This window comes from Triturus cristatus, chromosome 2_1, assembly GCF_964204655.1.
Source record: "Triturus cristatus chromosome 2_1, aTriCri1.1, whole genome shotgun sequence".
Lineage (NCBI taxonomy): Eukaryota > Metazoa > Chordata > Amphibia > Caudata > Salamandridae > Triturus > Triturus cristatus.
In genome coordinates, this window is record NC_140581.1 from 61,411,305 (window position 1) to 61,436,158 (window position 24,854).

Here is a 24,854-nt window from a genome sequence, read left to right on the forward strand (position 1 = left end):
TGCATTTGCCTAGACGTCTCAATAACAAAAAGTCATTTTATCGGGTTTCACTTAAGCAGTTCACAACTCCATTCATTCAGGCATACAAGGTTCACCTCCAACTGAGCATGAATATCTAGAAAACCTATCTGATTTACTGGCTCCTCTTTATATCGCACTCCAATACAAAAATAAAAATATAAGTATACAATAATGTCATTTACAATGCCAATAGCTCTAACTTTCACAAATGTGAGACCTATTGTTTAAATAACTTTTTGCAAAGTATTGTGAAATGTTCTCAGAAGCCATTTCTTGGGCCTTCAAGTTGCATCAGTGTGCTGGGGGCACGGCAGGTGAAGACATTTGGCAGGCATGGGAGATAGCTGCAGGGGAGGGGTCACTGTGCAGTAGGACATCCCACATTTTGCCTCCTCCTATAGTTGCATACCAGGCTCTTTAAAAGAAGAGTGTCTGTGGCAGAGGCATCCACTGTGCAGAGGGATCCTTCAAGCACAGACTGAAGCACCTGTACCTGCAGTGACCTCTTCAGACACCAGGTAAGGGACAAGCAATTTGCGTGAGTCCAAACCAGCGCCCCTGCTGCAGGTACTAACCCAGACCAGTAACTAATGCAGTGGACTGTTCCTGACTGAGTCAACAAAGTAACCCAGGGTCAGACCTGATTCTCTTATCATGTGTTTTTTTTTACCATCCCTTCTGATTGTTCATGATAAACATTCAAAATAGAGAAAGCGTTTTAGCTGTGCTGTTTTTAGGCAACCCCAAATGGGGAATGTAGCCAGGGGATTCGAAGCCACACAGCCTGAAACAGTCAGTGCAATAGAGAAGGAACCAAGTAGAACAACCGCTGCCCACCTCAATGGTAAGCTGCACATTGACCATGCCTTATGCACAGTAATCATGTCTCCTTGGATTATGTAAATAGGACACAGCATCTGTAAAGTTGTGTATACTTAATATGTTTTTTTTAAAACAGTAGCATTTTAACTGTTAGCCGTACATATATTACATCTTTGTCACACTTGTATTTTGCAGCCATGATAAAGCTTTTTGTAAGGTGAAATGAATTGGCTGCGCTATCTTGAAAATATGTAATAAAGGAAAATCTGCATCATCGTGCAAGACCCATGTTTACTAAATGTGTTTGTATTCAAGTGTTCTTGTTCTTAGGAAAGCCAGCTAGCAAATCTGCAAAAAATACATTTGCATGCCTGAACTCACCGTTGATTATTTCACAAACTCCAAAAATGATGTAGACGTGACAATGAAAATAACTCATTTCCACCTCCGCTGCTTTCTCTCATATCAATGGATTTAGATGTGTGGAAATGTGCACTTGAAAGCACATTTTGTCTTGTTTTTCTCTCTACCAAGACAGTATTTTTCCATGTAGAGATAACTCTACGAAACAGGAAGATTTTGACTACTTCAACTGTTCTGTTTTTATTTCCAGTTGTCCATTTATATCGATAAAGTAAGTACATGTTAGACTCAGTGACTGACCAAGAAAATATCTGGGCATGTATGTGGAATTTGTATAGCGGGAACCTCGCCAGACAGCAAAAGTGAGAGTTTCATGGAGTACTCCCATCATCCAAGGGAGAGGTGCCAGCATGTAGGGGGCTGGCTGCAGGGCCTTTGGTCATGCCAGGCAGGGGGTTGTATTTACATGGAATAGTTAGATATTACTTTACTTTAAAGAAACAACTCAAAATTAACTGAAAATAAAAGGTAAACAATCTATATAGTTTGGTGTGATAAAAAATACATGTTTTTTTTAAAATACCTTACTAATTCACTAAGAAAACAAAAGGTTAAAGTAATGTTATGGTTAAGTAAATATATCAGTGGCAATAATAATGCTTTGAACTAAACAAAAACACAGATTCACCAGTTGCAATTAGCAGTGCTAGCCATAACTTTCAACCCCATCATGCACTGCTTACGACCTGAAATATTACATTACTCAAGACATGTTTTATGTCATCATTTATGACATCACTGATGTCATCCTAATTAACATAATTTATGGCATCACTGATGACAGCAGACAATGAGTGTGTTTGTTTGTTTTATAATATAGATAGTGACGAGCGACTACCATATTACTTTTATACATATTTTGTAGATCCTGAGTCCAGGTAATGTGTGTAAGTGTTTACAAAACACAATTGCTCCTAATGCATCATAGGTGTGTAGGGGTATTAAACAAGTTATAAATCTTGGTATTCAAGAGCCCTTCCTCTGTGTGCACGTGATAGTTGATTTATGTTCATTATGTTCCACACAGGTTTTTCGGTTCAGCAGAAAATGTATGCAATAGTAAAATAACACTACCTAGTAGATGCTAATTTTTGCGAGCAGCCTTAACTTAGTGGACAGAATTGTGTCAGCATGATAATTTCTATATTACATAGAAGACTGTGAGCACCATATGGTAACCTATGTACACGTGCTTGTTTTTATTCTGAAGATAGGCTATCTGTAAAGTTTTCACCACAGTATGAAAGGTGCAGGTAGTATGATCTCCAGCACATTTAGATCTTGGTTATTTCTAGTAAATAGTGTATTTTTGACAACTGTTGCATGGAGTGTACATTGGTCTTAGTAGATACTTTTGTAATATTTCTTTGGTATAGAGTAAACTTTCTTCAGAGAGTAAACACTGTTTAGCGTACCCACTTCTCTACTGATATCATCTTAATTTCACAGTGTAGGTTGGTTGAGTGTCTGGAGTTGATTGGATGAGTGCATGGAGAGTGCCCGGGTGACTAGATAATTCCATGGGTAGTACCTGAGAGGATGCAGGAGTGTATGCATAGTGCCTGAGGGAATGGTAGAGTGCAAGGATAGTGTGTGAGTGATTGGATGTGTGCATGGGTAGTACCTATGTTGATGATTGAGTGCATGTGTAGTGCCTGAGTGATTGGATGAGTGCATGGGTGGTAACTGAGTAAATGCATGAGTTCTAGGATACTGACTGAGTGATTGGATGAGTGCAGCAGTAATGCCTGGGTGATTGGATGAGTGCAAGGGTAGTGCCTGGTTTATTGCATGAGGGCATGAGTGTGCCTGAGAGAATGGTAGAGTGTATGTGTACTACATGAAAGAATGAATGAGTGCAAGGATAGTGTTTAAATGATAGGATGAGTGCATGGGTTGTGCCTCAGTAAATGCATGAGTGTAAATATAGTGTCTGGGTGATTGAATGAGTGCATGGGTAGTGCTTGAGTGAATGGATGAGTGCAAGTGTAGTGTCTTGGTCATTGCATAAGTATATGGGTAGTGCCTGAGACAATGGAGATGTGCATGGGTAGTACCTCAGTGAATGGGTGAGTGCAAGGGTATTGCCTGAATGATTTGATGAGTGCATGGATAGTGCCTGGGTGATTTTGTGAATGCATGGGCAGTGTGTGAGTGATTGGATGAATGCTTGGGAAGTGCCTGAGTGAAGGTATAAGTCCAAGGATAGTGCCTGAGTGATTGAATGAGTCCATGGTTAGTGTCTGCATGATTGGATGAGTGCATGTGTAGTGCCTAGGTGATTGGATGAGTGAAAGCATAGTGCCTGAGAGAATACATACATTTGAGGTCAGTGTCTGAGTGAATGCTTGAGTTCATGGGTAGTGCCTGAGCAATTAGATGAGTGCATGGGTAGTGGTTAAGTGTTTGGATGAGTGTATGGGTAGTGCCTGGGTGACTGGATGAGTGCATGGGTATTACCTAGGAGAATGGATGAGTGCATGGGTAGTGCCTCGGTGATAGAATGATACCGTGTGTAGTGTCTGAGTGAATGGTTTAGTGCAAGGATTGTGCTTGAATGATTGGATGAATATATGGGTAGTGCCTGGGGGACTGGATGAGTGCAAGAGTAGTATCTGCGTCATTGTGTAATTCCATTGGTAGTACTTGAGACAATGCAGGAGTGGATGCATAGTGCCTGAGTGAACAAATGAGTGCAAGGATAGGGCCTGGGTGATTGGATGAGTGCATGGGTAGTGCCTGGGAGATTAGATGAGTGCATGGAAAGTGACCAGGTAACTGGATAAGTGCATGGATAGTACCTGATACAATGCAGGAGTGTATGCATAGTACCTGAGTGAATAGTTAAGTGCAAGAACAGTACATGAGTGATTGAATGAGTGCATGGGTAATACATAAGAGAATGACTGAGTGCAAGAGTAGTGCCCGAGTGAATAGATAAGTGTAATAGTAGATCCTTTTCTCTGGCAGCTTCACTATTCACCAACTGCTCAGAATGTTGGGTCTACTCAAATATAAAACAGCAACCCTTCCCTTGTCCCTGTTGTAAGTCTCATCATGTTTCGGAAGGCATCAATGCACGTGGTTATGCCTTTTCCAAGTGACATGATACATACAAAGACACCTAGAAATAGTAGAATATCTGTGGCTCAGACCGCATACTCTTTAAGTTTCTGTACAGGAAGGTGTATGTGTTCCTTTTTTCTCATAATACAGGGCACATGGATATTCAACAGTCTATTTGAGGGGGTTCTGTGACACCTATATAGGTAAGACATGTCTCCCTCGGCGACTGAATGATGGAGCGGAACTGAGAGGATTTGTGCACCTGTATGGGAAGCTATCAGGTTTTTAATCTAGTATCTTAAAACACACAGCACATGTCAGAATACATGAACAAGTAGACACATACAAGAGTCACAAGAGCACACAGACCTTTAAACTTGTCTGAGTGTACTTCCCATTGCAAGCAGACACCTACATTTATGCGGCCTATTTCAAGTTTACCTTTCCTGAGACTCATACGAAGAAGTCTAATCCATAATCTCTCTGCCAACATGTCTTAAACCTTACTTTTCTCTGGCAGCTTCACTGTTCAGCGACTGCTCAGACTGGTGGGCCAAGCCAAATATTAAACAGCAACCCTTCCCATGTCACTGTTGTAATTCTCACCATGTTTCTGAAGATGTACCTACTCACACCACTGTAGAATCTTTTATACACCCACTGCTGCTCCCACACAACCATTCACAAACCCATTCACAAATCCTTACCAGTACTTTACACACCCACTCACTGATTCATTAATCTATACACACATCCGCTCATTCACCCCTACTGCTACTCATAGATCCACTCAATCACTGATACAGCAATTGACATACCAACTCTTACAGGCATACATATGCTGATACACTGAGTAAATCACCCATAAAACTACTCACACACCTAGACACTCATGCATACAGTCAGTCATACCTCCACCTACTTACCCAAACAGTTACATACTCACCCACTTACTTACTCATGGAAAATAGGAACATTTTCCTTCTCAGCTATACAGTCACTGACAGAAGTATGCGCTCATCTATATAGACACTCTCACATTCACTAACTCACAAATACAGTCACTCATTTACCCCGTCACTCATGTATACTGCCTTTCACATACTCAGTTACTCACCCATACTGACACATGCACTCAATCACTGACACAGCCATACAGACACTCAGTCACTCATACAACTTTTCATATATCCACTTTGACATTAACTGAAAGACAGATACACACATTCATACAACCAGTCACTCACTCATTCCTTCACTGAGACTCCTAATCACTCACTTATACAGTCAGTCACACACACACTGAGTCATCCATACACTCATTCATAAACCCACTGATTTACCAATACACCTTTGTATATATATTTAACACTCATAAAATTTTAGAGCTTCTCGGCCTTCAAGGTCCCTCGGGAGTAGTGCACCACAAAGCCTGTTTGCAGAGTAGTGGTGAAAGGGGGGCATGGCCTCCGAAAACCTCTTAGCAATCCCACTGTGTGGGAACTACTGGAGGTAACAGGTAGGATAGTAGGCCCCCAAGGACGGCCTTTCAGGCCAGATACCCCTCCTATTACCTTCAGTAAGTCCCACACAGCAAAGTTGCTGAGTTCTGATACCAGGCCATGCCCTCTTTATCCACCACCCTGCAAACACACCTCCTGGTACACTCTTTGTTGGGGGATGAATACCCCATCGGTGCAGGGGGTAATTAGGGGCCAACTAACCTACCTAATACCTCCAGTAAGCCGGGAGCTAGCATTGCTATTGGACACAGTGAGCTGCTAACATGCAGCTCCCTTTACTAGAAAACAATTCTGCTTCCCTTCATGGAAGTGAGAGCATTATCAATGCTCTTGCTTCATGAAGCAAAGTAGTGTTTGCTATGGAATGGCGGGTGGGATGAAGAGTAAGGTGCAAGGTAGGCTGGTTTCCCAGTGTGAAGAGCTTTGTTAGTAAGAAAAGCAGTTCTGAAACTGCAACGAACTTCAGTAGGGAGCCAGTTCAGTTCTTTCAAGGCAGGGGAGATGTGGTTATATTTTTTGATTCCTCTGTCCATTCTTGCTGCTGCATTGTGCTTGGTTTTAAGAGGTACAAGATGGGATTTTGCTGTGTCTGTGAGGGTGGCATTCCTGAAGTCTAATCAGGATAGAACCAGTGTTTGTGTGGAAGATTCAAGATGATGCAGCAGTATGTAGGGTTTAATTTTGTTTAGAAGTTTTAGGTTGTAGAAGGCACTCTTTGCATCATTCTTTATATGATCTTTAATGTTCAGTTTACAGTCCAGTATAATTCCAAGAGACTTGATGGAGTCAGCTAGGGCTACCGTTCCATTAAGAGCTCCAATGGAGTTTAGCCAATCTTGCATCTAGGGTGACTGCTCTGAATTTGATATGAGAAGAACTTCTGTCTCATCCTGGTTGAGTTTTAGGTGGTTGTTATAGCCATAGTTGGACTTCTTTGACAGTGGAATATAACCGATGCATGTCTTCTAGTGAGAAGATTTCCATGTATAGCTGGGTGTCATCTGTGTATAGATGGAAGGGTATTTTTCCGGGGTTGAAAATGACGGTGAGGGGCCCTATGTTGATAATAAACAGAGTTGGCGAGAGGAGAGAGCCTTGGAAGACACCCCAGGCATTGCTGTTGTATCAGAGGTCAGATTGTTTGTTTTTATTTGTTGAGAGCATTTTTTAAAAAAGGGTGTGAACCAGCGAAGGACCATCCCATTCACACTAATCCCTTTTTAGAGGTAGTCCAAGAAAAGCTTATGGTCAACCTTGTTGAAGGCCGCCGCTAGGACTTGGATGACGAGAAGGCAGCATTGGTTTGTATCCAAGGATTTGTGTAGGTCATCAACTATGTTCTTGTCTATTTTTTATCACTTTCAATCTCATTTGATCTAGTCACTCATGTTTAGCACAATGGTCTAAATATAAAATATTCTTAGTGCTAAGCTATAGTTTCCAAAAACTCCAAACTTTCCCCTGAAATGCCATTGCTTTAATCTTTTACCTGACTGATGCAAATAATTTGCTTAATGTTTTCCAGGAGCTGGGATTCCTCCAACTGATTGAAACAAATCAAAGGCATGGATTCCACACGACTTTGGTCCTTTGTTTTCACAGTGATCATAGGTGAGTGACTTCACATCTCAGATCTCTCACAAATCTGCATAAGTAGACTATGAAGGCTTACCAGAGGGATTAAATACAAGGTAATTCATCATGGTATATGGACAAGAGAAATAGACAGTCCACTCCTTGTGCAGAATGACCCATCCAAAACTCCACCTAATCACTCTTTCTACATATCTGCACTTGTGTAGATAGCTACTTTAAATCACATTCTGCGTTTGTTTATAGTAAACTTATTTACTTAATAAATTAAATGAATTTGGTTGAATATAGGGTGTTAAAAGGTCAGTGGTAAATCCACTTGTTAAATTTACAAAAAACTAAGGGCCTCATGTAGGTAGCCAAATTCCGGTCGGTAACGGCCGATTTTCGGTAATTATACCGTTACCGACCGGTATTTTGGCTATTGGTATGTAGGGGGACAAGTTTTGGGGCCTCATGTAGGTAGCCAAATACCGGTCGGTAACGGCCGATTTAATTATACCGTTACCGACCGGTATTTTGGCTATTGGTATGTAGGGGGACAAGTTTTGGTTTCGGAATTTACCGAATCGGTAAAATTACCGATTCGGTAATAATACCGAATCGGTAATGTTACCGAATCGGTAACTTTTCCGAATCGGTAATTTTACCGATTCGGTAAATTCCGAAACCAAAATCGAGATGTAGGGGGAGTGTGTGGGTGTGTTTAAGAGTCGGTATTTACCACCAACTTATAGTTGGTGGTAAATAATTAATGTATGTGTTTAAGCATTTTTACGCGCGTAGCAGTGTGCAATGTGGCATACATACATGCCCTTAGGGCATGTATGTGTGCCACATGTGCACACATGGCCGAATCAGGGGTGCAACAGGGTGTCAATGTGACACCCTGCCACCCTTGCATGTTCTCCACAATTACCGAATCGGTATTTACCGATTCGGTAATGAGGCATACCTTCCCCTCAATGGGAAAGTATGCCTCATTACCGAATCGGTAAATACCGATTCGGTAATTACCGAATTGTAACGAATCGGTAAAAATTACCGACTCATTACCTACATACGAGTTACCACTTCTTAAATACCGATTCGGTACGGCTCGGTATTTAAGAAGTGGTAACTGGTATGTTACCTACATGAGGCCCTTGGTTTCGGAATTTACCGAATCGGTAAAATTAACGATTCGGTAATAATACCGAATCGGTAATGTTACCGAATCGGTAACTTTTCCGAATCGGTAATTTTACCGATTCGGTAAATTCCGAAACCAAAATCGAGATGTAGGGGGAGTGTGTGGGTGTGTTTAAGAGTCGGTATTTACCACCAACTTATAGTTGGTGGTAAATAATTAATGTATGTGTTTAAGCATTTTTACGCGCGTAGCAGTGTGCAATGTGGCATACATACATGCCCTTAGGGCATGTATGTGTGCCACATGTGCACACATGGCCGAATCAGGGGTGCAACAGGGTGTCAATGTGACACCCTGCCACCCTTGCATGTTCTCCACAATTACCGAATCGGTATTTACCGATTCGGTAATGAGGCATACCTTCCCCTCAATGGGAAAGTATGCCTCATTACCGAATCGGTAAATACCGATTCGGTAATTACCGAATTGTAACGAATCGGTAAAAATTACCGACTCATTACCTACATACGAGTTACCACTTCTTAAATACCGATTCGGTACGGCTCGGTATTTAAGAAGTGATAACTGGTATGCTACCTACATGAGGCCCTAAGTGACTTATTTATGAGTAGTGCATGTGTGATGCAACTGTTTGAAGACACGCAAAGCAACTTTGAGTGACTCTGAACGTCTTCAGTTATCTGGAGTAACAGACTCCTGTGTTGAATTACCCTGCACTGGGTATGAATTCCATGGGGACTGCATTGGTGTTCCCACGCAACTCCCATAGATTTTGACGCATCCTGAGATTTGCAAGAACTTATAAACCGTGGGAGGAGCCAAAATATTACACATTCCCACCTTCCCAAAGGCAGCCTAGCAAGGAGCAATATCTCTATTTCTCCTTGTTTCTTCTTATTTATGTGTGTGCTGCTTTCTTCAGCATGTGTTGCCTTAAATATGCCACATTATTACCCTTTCCCTGTCTGCAGTGCATTGCAACAAGGTGACTTGCTGCGCTGCATCAAAAGCTCATAAATGAGCCCTTCAATTCAGAAATGCATCCCTCCACTTGAACTAGCAGTTAATGGAAAGTTGTCCCAAGCAAGTATTTCCTGGTACATTACAGTGTTATCCATAGGACATATTCCCTGGGGTGGCATTTCCCCAGAGTATAATTGTACACAGTGTTGAATTACACACTGGATAAATTGAGGCTGATGCATAAATGCATATGTTTCCCATTTCTTTTTTTCTCCATGGGCTACCCTCTTCTCTTCTCCTCCCTCTCTTTTGAGTTTGGGGTGATCTGGTCTCCTTCCCACTCTGAAGGGGATTAGCTCTAGCACTTTCCAGAGAATCTGAAATACCCTCCCCCAACACTCTGGACAACAATTTGGTAACAGTGCCTTCAAGAAGGGGATGAAAGCTTTCTTATAAAATGGTCAACTCAGCATTAATGGGGGCATCAGGCTGATGGGACCTGGGATACTGGAATACTGGGTCCACTGTCAGCATCCACTGGAGCTATTATAAAACAGGTTTCATCCCATTCTATTGTCATCAAGATAGGGTCCATGTTGATGCTCAATTCATACATTTGCATGTACTTTGTTTGCATTGATATTACTTTTTATTTGTCCCTGGGATGGAATACACCAGGACATTAAGACCCTGCATGGACTGTGCTTGGCACCGGAACCTGGTTCTGATCAGCAGTGGCAGATAGGGAAGCATAGGGGTACCCTGTGACTCACAGGGGTCAAGAGGGTAGGAAGTGGAACAAGTAGCTTCCACGTGGCGCATGCTCCTTACTCCAAGGCTAGTGTACCGTATCTTCCAAAGCCAATAGTGCTGTGATTGCATGCACACCCACCACCATGAAGTGCCCCACAAGCACATTATGCATCCACCACAGTAAAGTACCCAGAAGCAGTTCAGTGTGAGCATGGCTGACCTGGGAGTCATGTGCACTCCAGAAGCCCTTGTGGCTGCCCTGAGGTTCCTGATGAAGTTGCAAAGTCAATAGAGATTGCAGGGGCCATATTGCAGTCAGGCAGAATGAATAAAAAACTATGGAGGTGGCCAATTTAAAGTAAGACATTGTGATGTCTCCATAGGAAACAGCCTGGGCAACCATTTTGGAGTTGGCAAAGGAAGTCTTTCTCCAAGTTAAGGTCAGGTCACTAAATTTTGTGAGGGCACTGGACACCTAGAGAAGTAAAGGACTGGACTGATAGCCCTAGCAGTCCTAAACAAAGCACACACATATGCAGGCAGTGGAAACAGCTAGTTAGTCATGTCAGAGGAAGACATCCCTATCTTCATATTTCACCATCCTCTGCCATTCAACCTCTCTGATTTGCTGATAAAGGTTGCCTGGTGTGAGAAATGGATCAGGTGCTTTGAGCAATACTTAAAAGCCACCTGCAAGAAACACACAGATGAGCAAGCCTGAGACCTGTTCCTCAACCTTGTGGGAGACGATGTGCAAGACCTGCTTGTAACATCCCCTCTTGAATAAATAACTACATACAAGGGTCAGATCAAATGTCTTACAGACACGTTCAATACCTCATGCCAACAAGTGGATATATCATGTAACATACTGTGTATTTGAAAGAGGAGGCATCTTTGAAAGGTGCATTTCAACTGACTTTAGAACACAGATTCTCAAAGAAACCTACATGCTTAACAAGACACTAGCCATGGCAAGGATGGAAGCCAGGGCAATCACTTTGCAAGTATCTGCCAATGTGGGCCCTAACAGCAGACAGAGGTCTGCCCAAGTGGCTGAGGATGAAGTCAAATCAACATGTAAACAGACAACCACGGTTCACCTGATGCCACTTCGATACAAGAGGTAAAGGAGTGCTTGTATCTCATGGTGGATGGTGATGTGGGTGGCCAATCTGAACACATACAGTTACTAGACAAGCAAAACATCAAGAAAACAGCAACTATGGCCCTAAAGGTAGGAGGTCATATGGCACAGCTTGTGTTTAACACCGGAGTCACCTGCAACATCATGTGTGCATAAGAATATGATACACTCCTCCCTAAACCATAACTATCACCCTCAAAGGTTGACCTCTTCAATTGGGGTCTGAAACATCCAGTGATAAACGTAGGCAAGTTTGCGGAAAAGTTCACGTACAATGACATATTGCAAGAAGAGCTACATGTACTACATGGAGATATCCCTGCAACATGCTTGCTCAGTATATTTACAGCACAAGTGATGGGGATGCTGGCCATGATTTACCATGTGTCAGGGCATCACAGTATCTTGAAAGCCATTCCAGTGCTGTTCAGATGACTTAGCAAACTGAAAGACATACAGTTCACCCTTCACATCATTGTAGCCTTAACACCCGTGGCTCAGCAACATCGCCAGGTTTCAGTGCATCTTCATCCACAGGTGGATGAAGAGCCTACTAGCAAAATATGTCAATGAACACATGGATGGGCCAACTCTGTGGTTCTCACCCATTGTCACTGTGTGGAAGAAAAACACACAAATGATATGCGTCTGTGTGACATGTGTATTCCAAACACAGCAATACATAAGGAAAGGTACCCAGGCCTCCATCTAAATGGCATGATCAGCTGCCTAAATGTTCTGTGTGTGTTTTCCAAACTGGACCTCTTCAAAGGCTATCACCAGTTTGAACAGGACCGCCAGTCACACTATATTACCATGTTCTCCACACTCCTAGGGCTATTGTGCTACAAACAATTAAGATTTGGTGTGCCCTCCGCAGCTGAAACAATCTAGGAGCAGGTGAGGAGGTTGAGAAAGTCAGTAAAAAACAACTTAAATTACAGTGATGCCATTCTGGTGTTCGGCTGCACCAAAGAAGAGCATGACACAGCACTGGTAAATGTATGCAGTCACTTGGAAAAAGCACGATTGACCCTAAACAAAGACAAATGTGAGCTGGAGAAAGACAAACTCATCTTCTTTGGACACATATTTTCCCACAATGGAAAGAGACCAGATCCAACATATGTTGATATGCTACACAAGACAGTGGCACATGCTGATGTTGCAAAATGTAGGTTATTTCTAGGGCTAGCAAGCCACTGTGCTCAGTACATCAAGGTCTTTGCCACTGTGAGTACCCATCTTTGGGAGCTCACAAAACAAGGGCAGCCATTCATCTGAACCCCAGAATGTGAAACAGCATTTGCAGACATCTGAAGTGCTGTCACAGCTATGTACCACCAAGGCTTATTTTGATGCTTCCCTCTGCACAAAACTGATGGTAGACACCAGCCCATTTGGTTTGATTTGAGAGCAATTTAAGCTCAACACAAGCCTGGTCATGACCAAGGCAAGTTGTTGCATATCCAAGCAGCAGTCTAACAGAAGTGGAAAAGGTGTACTCTTAACCTTAAAAAGAGAGTCTAGCAGTGGTGTCGGCATGAGAGCGCTGTCACATGTTCATATATAGGAAGCTATTTACAATAGTGACAGACCACCAAGCACTGCTAACAATACACAGAAATCAGAATTCAAAAATATCATCCTGCATTGAGCAATGGGGGATATGTCTGATGTACTATGAGTTAAAAATTGTTCACAAGCCAGGGAAAGAACACAGCCTTGCTGATTACATGTCGAGACACCCCCTGCCGACTACCAAACAGTTAACGTCCATAGTTGAACAGTTCTACTTTCTGTTGTGACAAAACATGCCACCAGAGATTAACGTGGATAAACTGATACAAGACTCAATTAAAGATGCCAATCTGACAGCAGTGAAGCACATCATGCGGCAACAGAGGTGGACACACGGGATAAACAATAGCCAAGATAATGAAGACAACAACAAGGAGGAAGTGCTTGTGTTCAGTAATGTACAAGAAGAATTGTCAAAAACGGAGCAGGGGATACTACTCTTTGACACCAGAATAGTAATACCACAGACCGTTCACCAACAAATGAAAGACACAGGGGACCCAAAAAAATTATGCTTAGGGAAATAGTATGGTTCCCAGGGTCTTGATCGTCTGGTGGAAGAAGTAATCCTAACATACCACCTATGCCAGACCATAGGAAGGCAACTTAAGCCAGAGCTACTACGCATATCAGAACTCTCTGATGCAGTCTGGTCAACACTGGCCACTAATTGTTTGGACCAATGGACACTATGGGTACCTCCTTGTCATGGTCGTCGAATAGTCTTTCTTCCCTCTAGAGCTAAAAGTGTCATTCACCTCAGTAGAAGGCATGCTACCTATCCTGGGTGAGATATTTGTGGCTTGGGGTGATCCCCTGATGCTCAAACTGAACAATGCCCCCACCGAAGGAATTCCACAGAGGTATGGCCTCCTGGGAATATATCATCAGGAAGTAACAACACTATGGACACAAGCCAATGGCATGGCAGAGCACTTTGTGAGAAACATCAAAAAAGGAATTCAGAGGGCCAAGTTGACACTAATATCACCTGGCCAAGCATTCTATCAAATGCTCCGAGACAAATACATCCAGCTGCAGAGTTCCACAAGGCAATGCCCATTGGAATTAGTGCTGGGAAGAAAAAGCAGAATGTGCCTTCCTCAGCTGGAAGACAAAGCCTCGCCAGACCACAAAGACATAGTTGTGCATGACCAGAAGGCCGAGCCAAACATGAAAAAGCTTTCAGACATGCAACTCCCTACCGGCTTAAACCAGGAGATTCAGTGCTTGAGCGCCTGGAAGTCAGAGAGTTCCTTATGAAGCCAGACACTGATGGTGACAGCTGTCAAAGGGACAATGATCACAGCAGTGGCAGGGCCCTACTCCATCACCAGGAACACTTCTCTGGCAGTTTCTGTTTCCAGAAAATTATGAAGAAGTAAGGAGCAAAAGAGACCGTATGCCGCTCCGGAGCAGCGCCACTACAAGGGTGGAAGATTGGGATCCATTTGCTAGTGTTGGTCCTTGTTGAGAAGAGAACGAGGAAGACTGACTTTTTCTCTCTCTCTTGTCTCTCTCTCTTGCGCCTGCTCCATTTGTATTTTTCTCTTTTTTTTTGTTTTGTTAACAAAGAAGTGACATGCCACTGGAATGGAATGCAGCAGGACACTAGGAACCTGCGCTGACTGTGCTGGACACTGGTTCTGGCCAACAGGGGCAGAACAGGAAGTGGAGGGACACCCTGGTACTCACTTATGATACAGGGGTCAGAGGGCAGGACTCATGACAAGAAGCTCCCACGTGGCGCATTCCTACAGTGCCCCTTAAACACAAACAAAGCAAATCTACGACATCCTGCCTGACTCTGTGTGCTTCCTTTGCTATGGGTTGTAAGGAAACAATAGCTCGTGTGGATTAATACTTATCAATACAGTATGTATTCTATAATAATAATAAAAAAAAAGAGGGGTTATGAGAGATGTCAGAAGAAAAGGCAAAGCCATACACGTTAGGTCTTTTTTGTGAAGAATGTTTTTCTTTTATATTACGAGAATATTTACATAGGAAGTGGACATAAATACACAATACAGATTGACATTAAACATACAAATTACAAATTACAAATTAGTGTCCCAATGAAAAAAAACCTAAACAGACAAATAACATAAAATACGACATACAGACAAGGTTTCCATTTCTCTTTACAAAGGCAATCACAAACAATTAATAATTCAAATTAGCAACACTTAAGCATTCTAAGTGTTGATTTAGTGATTTGCCTATCACTTGTCTGTATGTCGTATTTTATGTTATTTGTCTGTTTAGGTTTTTTTTCATTGGGACACTAATTTGTAATTTGTAATTTGTATGTTTAATGTCAATCTGTATTGTGTATTTATGTCCACTTCCTATGTAAATATTCTCGTAATATAAAAGAAAAACATTCTTCACAAAAAAGACCTAACGTGTATGGCTTTGCCTTTTCTTCTGACATCTCTCATAACCCCTCTTTTTTTTGATTATTATTATAGAATACATACTGTATTGATAAGTATTAATCCACACGAGCTATTGTTTCCTTACAACACATAATACCCAGGCTCCTTGTGGGTAGGGTCTCCTTGTTTCCCAATCAAGTCCTTTGCTATGGGGCCACACAGCCTGACAATATTATGCATATTAATGCTTACATTTCTCTGGTTTTTATTTTTTCATCTGCATTCTCATTTTCAGACTGTTGAAAAGCTTTCTCAGCACTATGCTCAGCCTCCCTGCTCAACCTTGCTACCTTACTGAGTCTCTTATGCTGTTGCTGCATGGGCCAACATCCTCTCAAAATAGGGCCAAAAATGCACAATGAATGGAAAAGGCTAAACAACACTAAAGGACACTGTGATTGAGACCATTCTTGGTCTCTTGCATGCCACTGGGAGGATTGGCGCCCCCTTCAGATGACTTCACACCTCCCCAGAGGGACACGCCACACAGTTTGAAGACCAATGTACTCTACTTTTATCCCAAGTATTTCTCTTTAATGTGGCTCTTTACATGCTCTACCATACCCCATGTTAAGAGCTTGCTTGATCACAACGATGTGGTGGGCGCCATACAGAGGTAAAAAACAAAATCATTTTAAAGGATTCCTACTATCCATGCAGCCTCATGTTAGCAGATAAGGAGGATACAAAAACTGTCTGCAATCATGACACCTGAATAACACCCTGAACCCACTTCTGCGATCATTTCTTCTCGACCCATCAGTTTCTGGAATTCCCCTGCCCCATTTTCCACATTGGATGTTCGCTTACTCTTGCATTCAACCTCTACCCCTATCCAGGATGAGGATCCTATATGTCTTTGACTGCCAATGATAATGTGAGCGTTCGGTTTGAGCAGCTAATTTTGTCCTTGAGCAAGTACACTTACCAGTCCTGTGAACAGCTTTATTTTTTCATGAATTAAAGTATTAATAAGTCTATTCATGAGTTCAGAATAACATCTAATGAATTGCTATAACTAATGTTTCACTTTGGTACCATAGTCTTGTCAGGAACAGCTGCAACTGCACCTCCAACTCTAAGATCAGGAATGTGCAGAACAAGCAGCTTTCATACAAACGTAGTGGACTATTTGAGTTGTACTTCTCGGCAGCTTGCATTATGATCATATGTAATGCTTCATGTGAAAAAGTCATGCAAGATATCTACTACATTTAGGGGCATATTTACAAAGAATAGATGCAAAAAAGAACAGTAGGCGATGTTGCAGATTTGGGTCAAATTGAGAGATAAGAATTGTGGAATATTTTCAAAGATATGGCACAATTCTGCCCTCTCATTGCAATGGTGCACTTTGGGATACCTTTCACAAATAAAAGCACTCTTGTGCCTCGGCCTAATGGTGCCTGTTTTGTGGAAATAATATCTGTTTGGTAATGAAGGGCCTCTTTGTACAAAAAACTAACCGTTTTATATGTGCTGCAGACTGCAGCACACATGCAAAAAGGAAGTAGCAAGGAGTAAAATAAAATATTTCTCCTTGTTATGCCAGCCTCAGGTAGGCGTACCATTTTGGCACAAACGCATGTTAACAAGTATTGGTATATACCAGTTTGCATCACACTTCATAGGTATGCCCGTGTATCACCCAGGTAACACCTAACTGATGGAAGATAATGCAAGGCAGTGTAATGTGATAGTTTTGTTTACTTAATTTGTTTTACAAACACATGCCAATCTCATTTGAGTGGCTTTGTACATTCCAAAACCAAATTTGAGTCAGGGCTGCATCACAAAAATGAGGCACTCCCTATTAAAATCTAATCTGAGTAAATATGGGCCTTATTTTCAAAATAGATTGACACAATGAACATTCTCTGCAAAGCACTTGCACACCCAGTTTTCCTGCTACCTGCTTTTTTGCTTCTGTTTAGATGAGTCTTCCACATGTAAATGTTTTACAGAATGTGTAAACAGATAATACAACTAAAGTGAAGCAATTTAATTAAGCACTTTTTTCTGAGCCTATCCTGGACTAGAAACACAAAACATTTCTTTTGGATATGATAGATTCATTTGGAGATGGTCATCATCCCTTCCATTATACATTTATCAGATGTAAATTTACAACCATATTCAGTGTGGAAATGCACATGCATAATGCATATAGGGTAGAAATGTCCATGTCAACTACATTGAGGGTGGAAATGTCCGTGACAAATGTCTTTGAGTACCCTCATCTACTTTGGTACATTTGAAATGTGAGCAAGTGGGTTTCCAAGTTCAGTTTTACATTTTGTAAATCAGGGATCTCAATGTGTAATTATAAGAGATGAATCTCAATTTTAAATCCCCCCTAGTTTTTTGTTTTAGATCTAAAATGGTTTTCAGAGCTCAGAGCCTTGTGTTAAATGTCTTAGATTCAACACCCTAAGCCACTTTCCAAAGATTCTACAGGGAAATTGTTCTAAATGACATTGCCCTGCAAACAAATAAAATAAATAATAATCTTCAGTTAACCATGTCCTTGTGCTAGCCCATCAGCGGAGAAGATCCTTCTCACAAACATAAATATATCAATGTATGCAGACGTCCTCTAAATGGACTTTGTAAATGAACACACATCACTCTTTCCTGGCTCCCCTGGCAGTATTCAATATGCTGATGAACTCATAGCCCTTTTGAAAGGTTGGTGGAAGGTTAAGAAAGTGATTTGGACAAACACATTTCACCACCATGTGATGAAAGCAAGTTTTTGTAGGAATGTATGATAAGAATGTTTATGAAGTTTTGTCAGTGTGGTGATACTTTCTATTTTTTTGTGATGCTGTGTTTGTGTGCTGCATTCTTGCAATGTAATGTTGTGCTGGACTTTGGTTGCTGAGTTGGATAATTTTTTACTGCTTTTACTCTGTTAATTTCATTGTTGTGCTGTTTTGAGTCCTTTATTGTGTTATGTCCTCTTGTTGATTTTAGATAAGATTAGAAATACTCTATTATTTCTAGCTTAGAGCAAATGACTTTAAAATCCCATGAATAAGCAAACACCCCTTTGTAAGGGGACACCATAGCCCTGCTCCAGCTTTTCAAATTTTTAAGACATTTGTCAGCCCAAATCCGAAGGTTATGTTATGTACGTTTTCAGAGCCTCTATCACCTGGGAGGGTATTCTGGCACTGAGCACTCTAGATAAACTTAGAGCCTAGTGGCAATACCTGAAAAGCAAGATTGTGGAATTCAAGGAGTGATGTAGGTGAAGGCTCAACCGCCGGATCTGGTTTCCCGTACACATGATGGACCCGATTCAGATAACTAACTTAAGACAAAATCCTAAACTTACTACCATTTTGGTATTCACAGAAGGCACTTACTCATTTTGGTATTCACAGAAGGCACTTACTCATTTCGGTATTCACAGAAGTTAGGAGTCCTAACTTTAAGACTCCTAAATGCCTTCTGTGAATACTGAAAGTCTTAAAATTAGGATTTTTCTCAGTTTATTAGTAGTATAGTTAGGACTCCTAACTTTAGGACTCCTAAATGCCTTCTGTGAATACCGAAAGTCTTAAAATTAGGATTGTTCTCAATTTAGTAGTAGTAAAGTTAGGACTCCTAACTTTAGGACTCCTAAATGCCTTCTGTGAATACCGAAAGCCTTAAAATTAGGATTTTTCTCAGTTTAGTAGTAGTAAAGTTAGGAGTCCTAACTTTAGGACTCCTAAACTGAGAAAAATCCTAATTTTAAGACTTTTGGTATTCACAGAAGGCATTTAAGAGTCCTAAAGTTAGGACTCCTAACTTCTGAGAATACCAAAGTGAGTAAGTGTCTTCTGTGAATACCAAAATGAATAAGTGCATTCTGTGAATACGACAATGGTAGTAAGTTTAGGATTTTGTCTTAAGTTAGTTCTGTTAATCGGGCCCGATATGTGTGCAAGTAGGAGTCTGGAAAAGTACTGGTGTGAAATTTGATTCAGAGGTTCTTGGCATGAGTAGTGGGGATGAGTGTCATTCAACCTTAGCTCGGTTGACCATCAGTTGTAGTCCCACAGTAATGTGTTCTTACCAAAGATCACAATTTTAGTCTTTTCAGGGTTCAACTTCAGTCAGTTGATCTTTATCCAGTGGGCAATATCAGTCATGCAGGCATTGAACTTAATCCGGGTACTGTGAGAGAGATAATGAGTAGTGTGTTGTCAGTGTTGGAAACAACATTGATGTCATCAGAGCAGATGATGCTGGCTCCAAGGATCATGCATGCATTGGAGAGGGTCAAGTTCAGGTATGATTTTTGTGGAACTCTGCAGATGAGTTGTCAGGCATCCGAGGTTTAGAATGTCAGGCTCACTAACTGGGTCTTTCCAGTCAGGAAGGAGCAGATCCATGGCAATGTGCGTCCTTGGAATTCAATGTTGTCTAGGCAAAGGATGAGGATGGGAATGAGGTGGGAGACCACGTCAAACAGTGTAGCAGATACCATCTCTTTAATTAGCATTCCAAACTCCCACTTCATGTGGTGCCACTCCATGTATCAGCCAATGACTGAAGGACTAGATTTAGCCCAGAGCATGACTGGAAATCAAGAATTGCAAAACAGAAAACAAAGAAGCAACTATTCATAGACTATGGCTTCTTTCTCTCAGAAATCACAGTTTTTGATTCAAGTGTTAATATTCTTCCCCAAATGTTTCTTAGATTGTAACAGTGTGTAATGAGATGTCAGGTTTCAGTTAGAGCTAGCACAGAGAATGTGTTCCAATTCACCATATGGAAAGTACTCTACAAGTTTATTGAATGTATTTTTTGTGTTATTGGGATTAAGCACACAATTATTTGAAACAGGCTTTGGTTTAGAATTTGAGACTAAAGAGACACCCCCACTTGTCCAGGAAACTGAGCAATATACAATATGTTCCTATTTGAGAGTTTACATGTAGATGGGGAGGCTGCACAGGTACTTTCCCTCTTTGATACCCAGGGTCATAGCCACAAAAAATATTTATTTAGGACAAAGCCTTCACTTTACTTTAAAATATAGCCTACCAATTAATTAATGTATCCTCTTGCTTTCGGGTAATCTATATAGTTATATGCTTCTAGAGATGAAAATCATCAAAGCTTCCTGAAACTGATGTATCACACTTTGTGCTGGAGTTAATAGCTGAACTTGATGCACTGCTAAAGTGTGGTGATGATGAAGAGGTGTGTGTGTGAGCTGAAGGATGGTTGCAATGCTCAAAGGTCATGCAGAACCATAAGATGCTTTCCTCTGATCAGGATCCGGTGTCTTGTCATGATTTACATTACTGTCTTCATCATGAAAAAGATCGTGTAGTGTCACTTCCGGCGATGCAGTGGCAATGATATTGGTCTGGCATTAGATAGGGTGAGGAATCACAAGCGAATGAATCTGAATATCAACTTCTACATTTGTTTTTTAAAACTGACACAAAGATATTGGCAAAAAGGACAAATGCAATAGTTATGCTGCTCAGGCTTGTTTCATTGTTGAAAACATGCTGCATTTTAAAACAGCATATGGGATTAATACATCCGCTGCAGAGGCCTTTGTGTCCCATGCAAGTTAGGCGGTATTAAATGAATAGGACACCTGTGGTGTTCAGTGCCATTGTTGGTGAAATCAGTATACACTCTGATCACCACTTTGACTCATTACCACATCGAATGGACAATTAGTGAGTCTGCTGAAACAAACACCATTTAGTGTACCAGTCACAGATTTGCATTTTGTGCCCACTGCTCAGCAAGTTACTGCTTTATTGACTGGCATCTAGGAGCTAGATTTAAATAGCAAATCGTAGGTTTAGAGCCTTATTGTTTATCTCAATGTTTTTTTAATCCAATGTTGCTAAAATTAATTCCTATGGCGAGCTATAAAGACTTCATAGTAAATGTTTATCTGACATCCTTATAGGGCATCCATAGTTTTCATATCAATCTTAAAAAACTAAAAACCTGCATCCAATTCACAGTTTTCCTCTTTACTTCCCGTGAAGATGATTGTGTTTGCTTTGTGGCATCAAGATGTGAAAGCTCCAGTGAACCCCCAGCCAAAACCTACGGCCAGACACATCAGTATTAGCATTTCCTAATTTTGATTCCATCCCAATTGCAATTTGGAAATCGGTATTCCTTATGTGATTCCTAGTGGGTCGCAAATCGACCTACCCCTTGCATACCTACCCCTTGCATACCTACCCCTTGCATACCTACCCCTTGCATACCTACCCCTTGCATACCTACCTCTTGCATACCTACCCCTTGCATACCTACCCCTTGCATACCTACCTCTTGCATACCTACCCCTTGCATACCTACCCCTTGCATACCTACCTCTTGCATACCTACCCCTTGCATACCTACCTCTTGCATACCTACCCCTTGCATACCTACCCCTTGCATACCTACCCCTTGCATACCTACCCCTTGCATACCTACCCCTTGCATACCTACCCTTTGCATACCTACCCCTTGCATACCTACCCCTTGCATACCTACCTCTTGCATACCTACCCCTTGCATACCTACCCCTTGCATACCTACCTCTTGCATACCTACCCCTTGCATACCTACCCCTTGCATACCTACCCCTTGCATACCTACCTCTTGCATACCTACCCCTTGCATACCTACCCCTTGCATACCTACCCCTTGCATACCTACCCCTTGCATACCTACCCCTTGCATACCTACCCCTTGCATACCTACCTCTTGCATACCTACCTCTTGCATACCTACCCCTTGCATACCTACCCCTTGCATACCTACCCCTTGCATACCTACCCCTTGCATACCTACCCCTTGCATACCTACCCCTTGCATACCTACCTCTTGCATACCTACCCCTTGCATACCTACCCCTTGCATACCTACCTCTTGCATACCTACCCCTTGCATACCTACCTCTTGCATACCTACCCCTTGCATACCTACCCCTTGCATACCTACCCCTTGCATACCTACCTCTTGCATACCTACCCCTTGCATACCTACCCCTTGCATACCTACCCCTTGCATAGCTACCCCTTGCATACCTACCCCTTGCATACCTACCCCGTGCATACCTACCCCTTGCATACCTACCCCTTGCATACCTACCCCTTGCATACCTACCTTTTGCATACCTACCTCTTGCATACCTACCCCTTGCATACCTACCCCTTGCATACCTACCTCTTGCATACCTACCCCTTGCATACCTACCCCTTGCATACCTTCCCCTTGCATACCTACCTCTTGCATACCTACCCCTTGCATACCTACCCCTTGCATACCTACCCCTTGCATACCTACCCCTTGCATACCTACCTCTTGCATAGTAAGGAGGTAGGTCGCCATTTGCAAACTATTAGGAATCACAGCCTCACCATCGCCATGTCTGTGATTGCATCTAAAAAGGAAAAATGAAACTTTGGAGATGTATTTTCTTAAAAGTAGGCAGAGGTTCATGGTACTGCTGCCTCCTCATGTAAAATACATTTTTTCAATTTTCAAAGGAGTCAGTTAAATATGAATGTTTTGCAGCTGAAATTTGTTCGTGAAACATTCATATATCTGATTTAGATTCAGTATTTGAAAGGGTTGCTGTGAAAACGCCCCTTCCAAGTACCAAATCACAAACAGAAGTTGCGATTCGGTAATGTGTTATCGAAATGCAATTTGTGTTTTGTACATATGTACAAAAGCATTTTTGCAGTCGGAAAAGGCCCAAATGGCCCTTTCTGAATGCAAAAATGCTTTGTACATCTAGCCCTGAGGCTAAAATAAAAGGAAGGGTACTAACCTCTCACTCTAACCTCTTACTCAATGCAAAAAGAGCACCATATCTGTGATTGCTTTTTAATAAAGCCATCTTTTTTTTAAATGCCCCCTTTTTTTTTAAAGGGAAACGACATGCATTTAAAAAAAGAAAAGTAGGAAGCGCCTGCTCTTAAAAGGTATCTTTTTTCCTTTTTAAATGGTAAGGGGCCCTCTGGGCACTCCTTTGAGGAGTTGGTCAAATATGAATGTTTAGCAGCCCTAAACATTCATACATCCCATTCACATTCATTATTTGGAAAAGATCCCTCGAACACACCCCTTGCAAATACCAAATTGCAAACACAAATTGCAATTTGTGTTTTGTACATATATAAAAGAATTTGGTTTTGCAAAAACTGTCTGATCGACCCTTTCCAATTGTAAAAATACTTGGTACATGTGGCCCTAAGACTCAATCAAAAGGAGGGGTGCTGACTTCTTATTTGAGCCATTCCTGTGGGGCCCAGCTGGCACTGAACTCAAGAGGCCTTCCTCACCCATTCAGCTTCAAGTGCTGAATTCAAAGCACACAATGCGCCGCTCTGCTGAAAGGGCCCTTTGTTAGGCACCAGGACATTTTGGCAGATATCAGTGGGGTTAACCGGATCTTACTTTGCAATATCTGCCAGATGGATCCCCTGCATTTCCAGCACTGTTTTGAAACCCAAAAAGTCTTAGCCTTGTTAGTTGCTAAATATTCTCAAGCTGCATAGCGGTATCTTTGTAGTTTGATGGTGGCCTCCTCCTGAAAAGGTCTCTAACCTTTATTCTTCTCTTCTACCCTTTTAGGCACTGTTCTTCCGGGTCACATTCTGGGAGTCAATCCATTTACAGAAAAGAATTATGGACAGACTGTTGTGACACCCTTTGTGGATGCCTTAAATTCTTTGACGTCTGTTGCTGATACTTTGCTGACCAGCACCGATCTTCAGCAGGACATTCAAAATGTTCGCCAACTCCTAGAGTCATCACAGGAAAGTATGTCAAAGGCAGAGAAGTTAACCGTGGCAGAAATGAAATCAGTGGGCGCTTATGTGGAAGAGTGCTTAAACAAGATAAGCCATCTGAATGAAGAAGAGAAGGTGTTGCAAGCTCAGGAACAAAGTCTTAACGTGCAACTCTCTGCTCTGCAAGGGCAGGAGTCCATCCCCAGACAGAAAGTACAATCATCAGAGGAAGCTCTCAAGAATGCAGATGATGCTCTACACAGAGCAATTCAAGAATGGCATGATGCAGAGAAAACAAGAAAAGCAGGCATAGGCATGCTGACTCTTCCTTTTGTTGGAGGAATAGCAGGTATATATTGCTTTTTGGCTCATATTGAATGTCATAAAAGAAATAACACCCCCACATTCACATCACATAGTCACAAAAAACAACCAGATGAACATCTAGGGCCAGATTTACAAAGCTTGTATGCAACATAGGGCAGCTGAACTGTGCCATATCTGTGAAGAATTAGTACAATAATGCTCTCTCCATGTGCTGGGGAACATTCTACAGCCACGAGTCAACGTTAGCACCCTTAGACCTAGGACACTGGTGTG

General features: G+C 41.8%; 1 protein-coding gene across 1 annotated transcript in view; it reads left to right on the forward strand.

Annotated features, from left to right (window-relative positions):
* Positions 1 to 457: 457 nt before the first annotated feature.
* LOC146863731 (uncharacterized) overlaps positions 458 to 24,854 on the forward strand; it is a 34,875-nt gene continuing 10,478 nt past the window's right edge. The window contains exons 1-3 of the mRNA XM_085627889.1: positions 458 to 539; positions 7,381 to 7,466; positions 24,097 to 24,603. Coding sequence (XP_085484015.1) covers positions 7,421 to 7,466; positions 24,097 to 24,603 — 553 coding nt within the window. The 5' untranslated portion in view covers positions 458 to 539; positions 7,381 to 7,420. The remainder of the gene's footprint in view (positions 540 to 7,380; positions 7,467 to 24,096; positions 24,604 to 24,854) is intronic.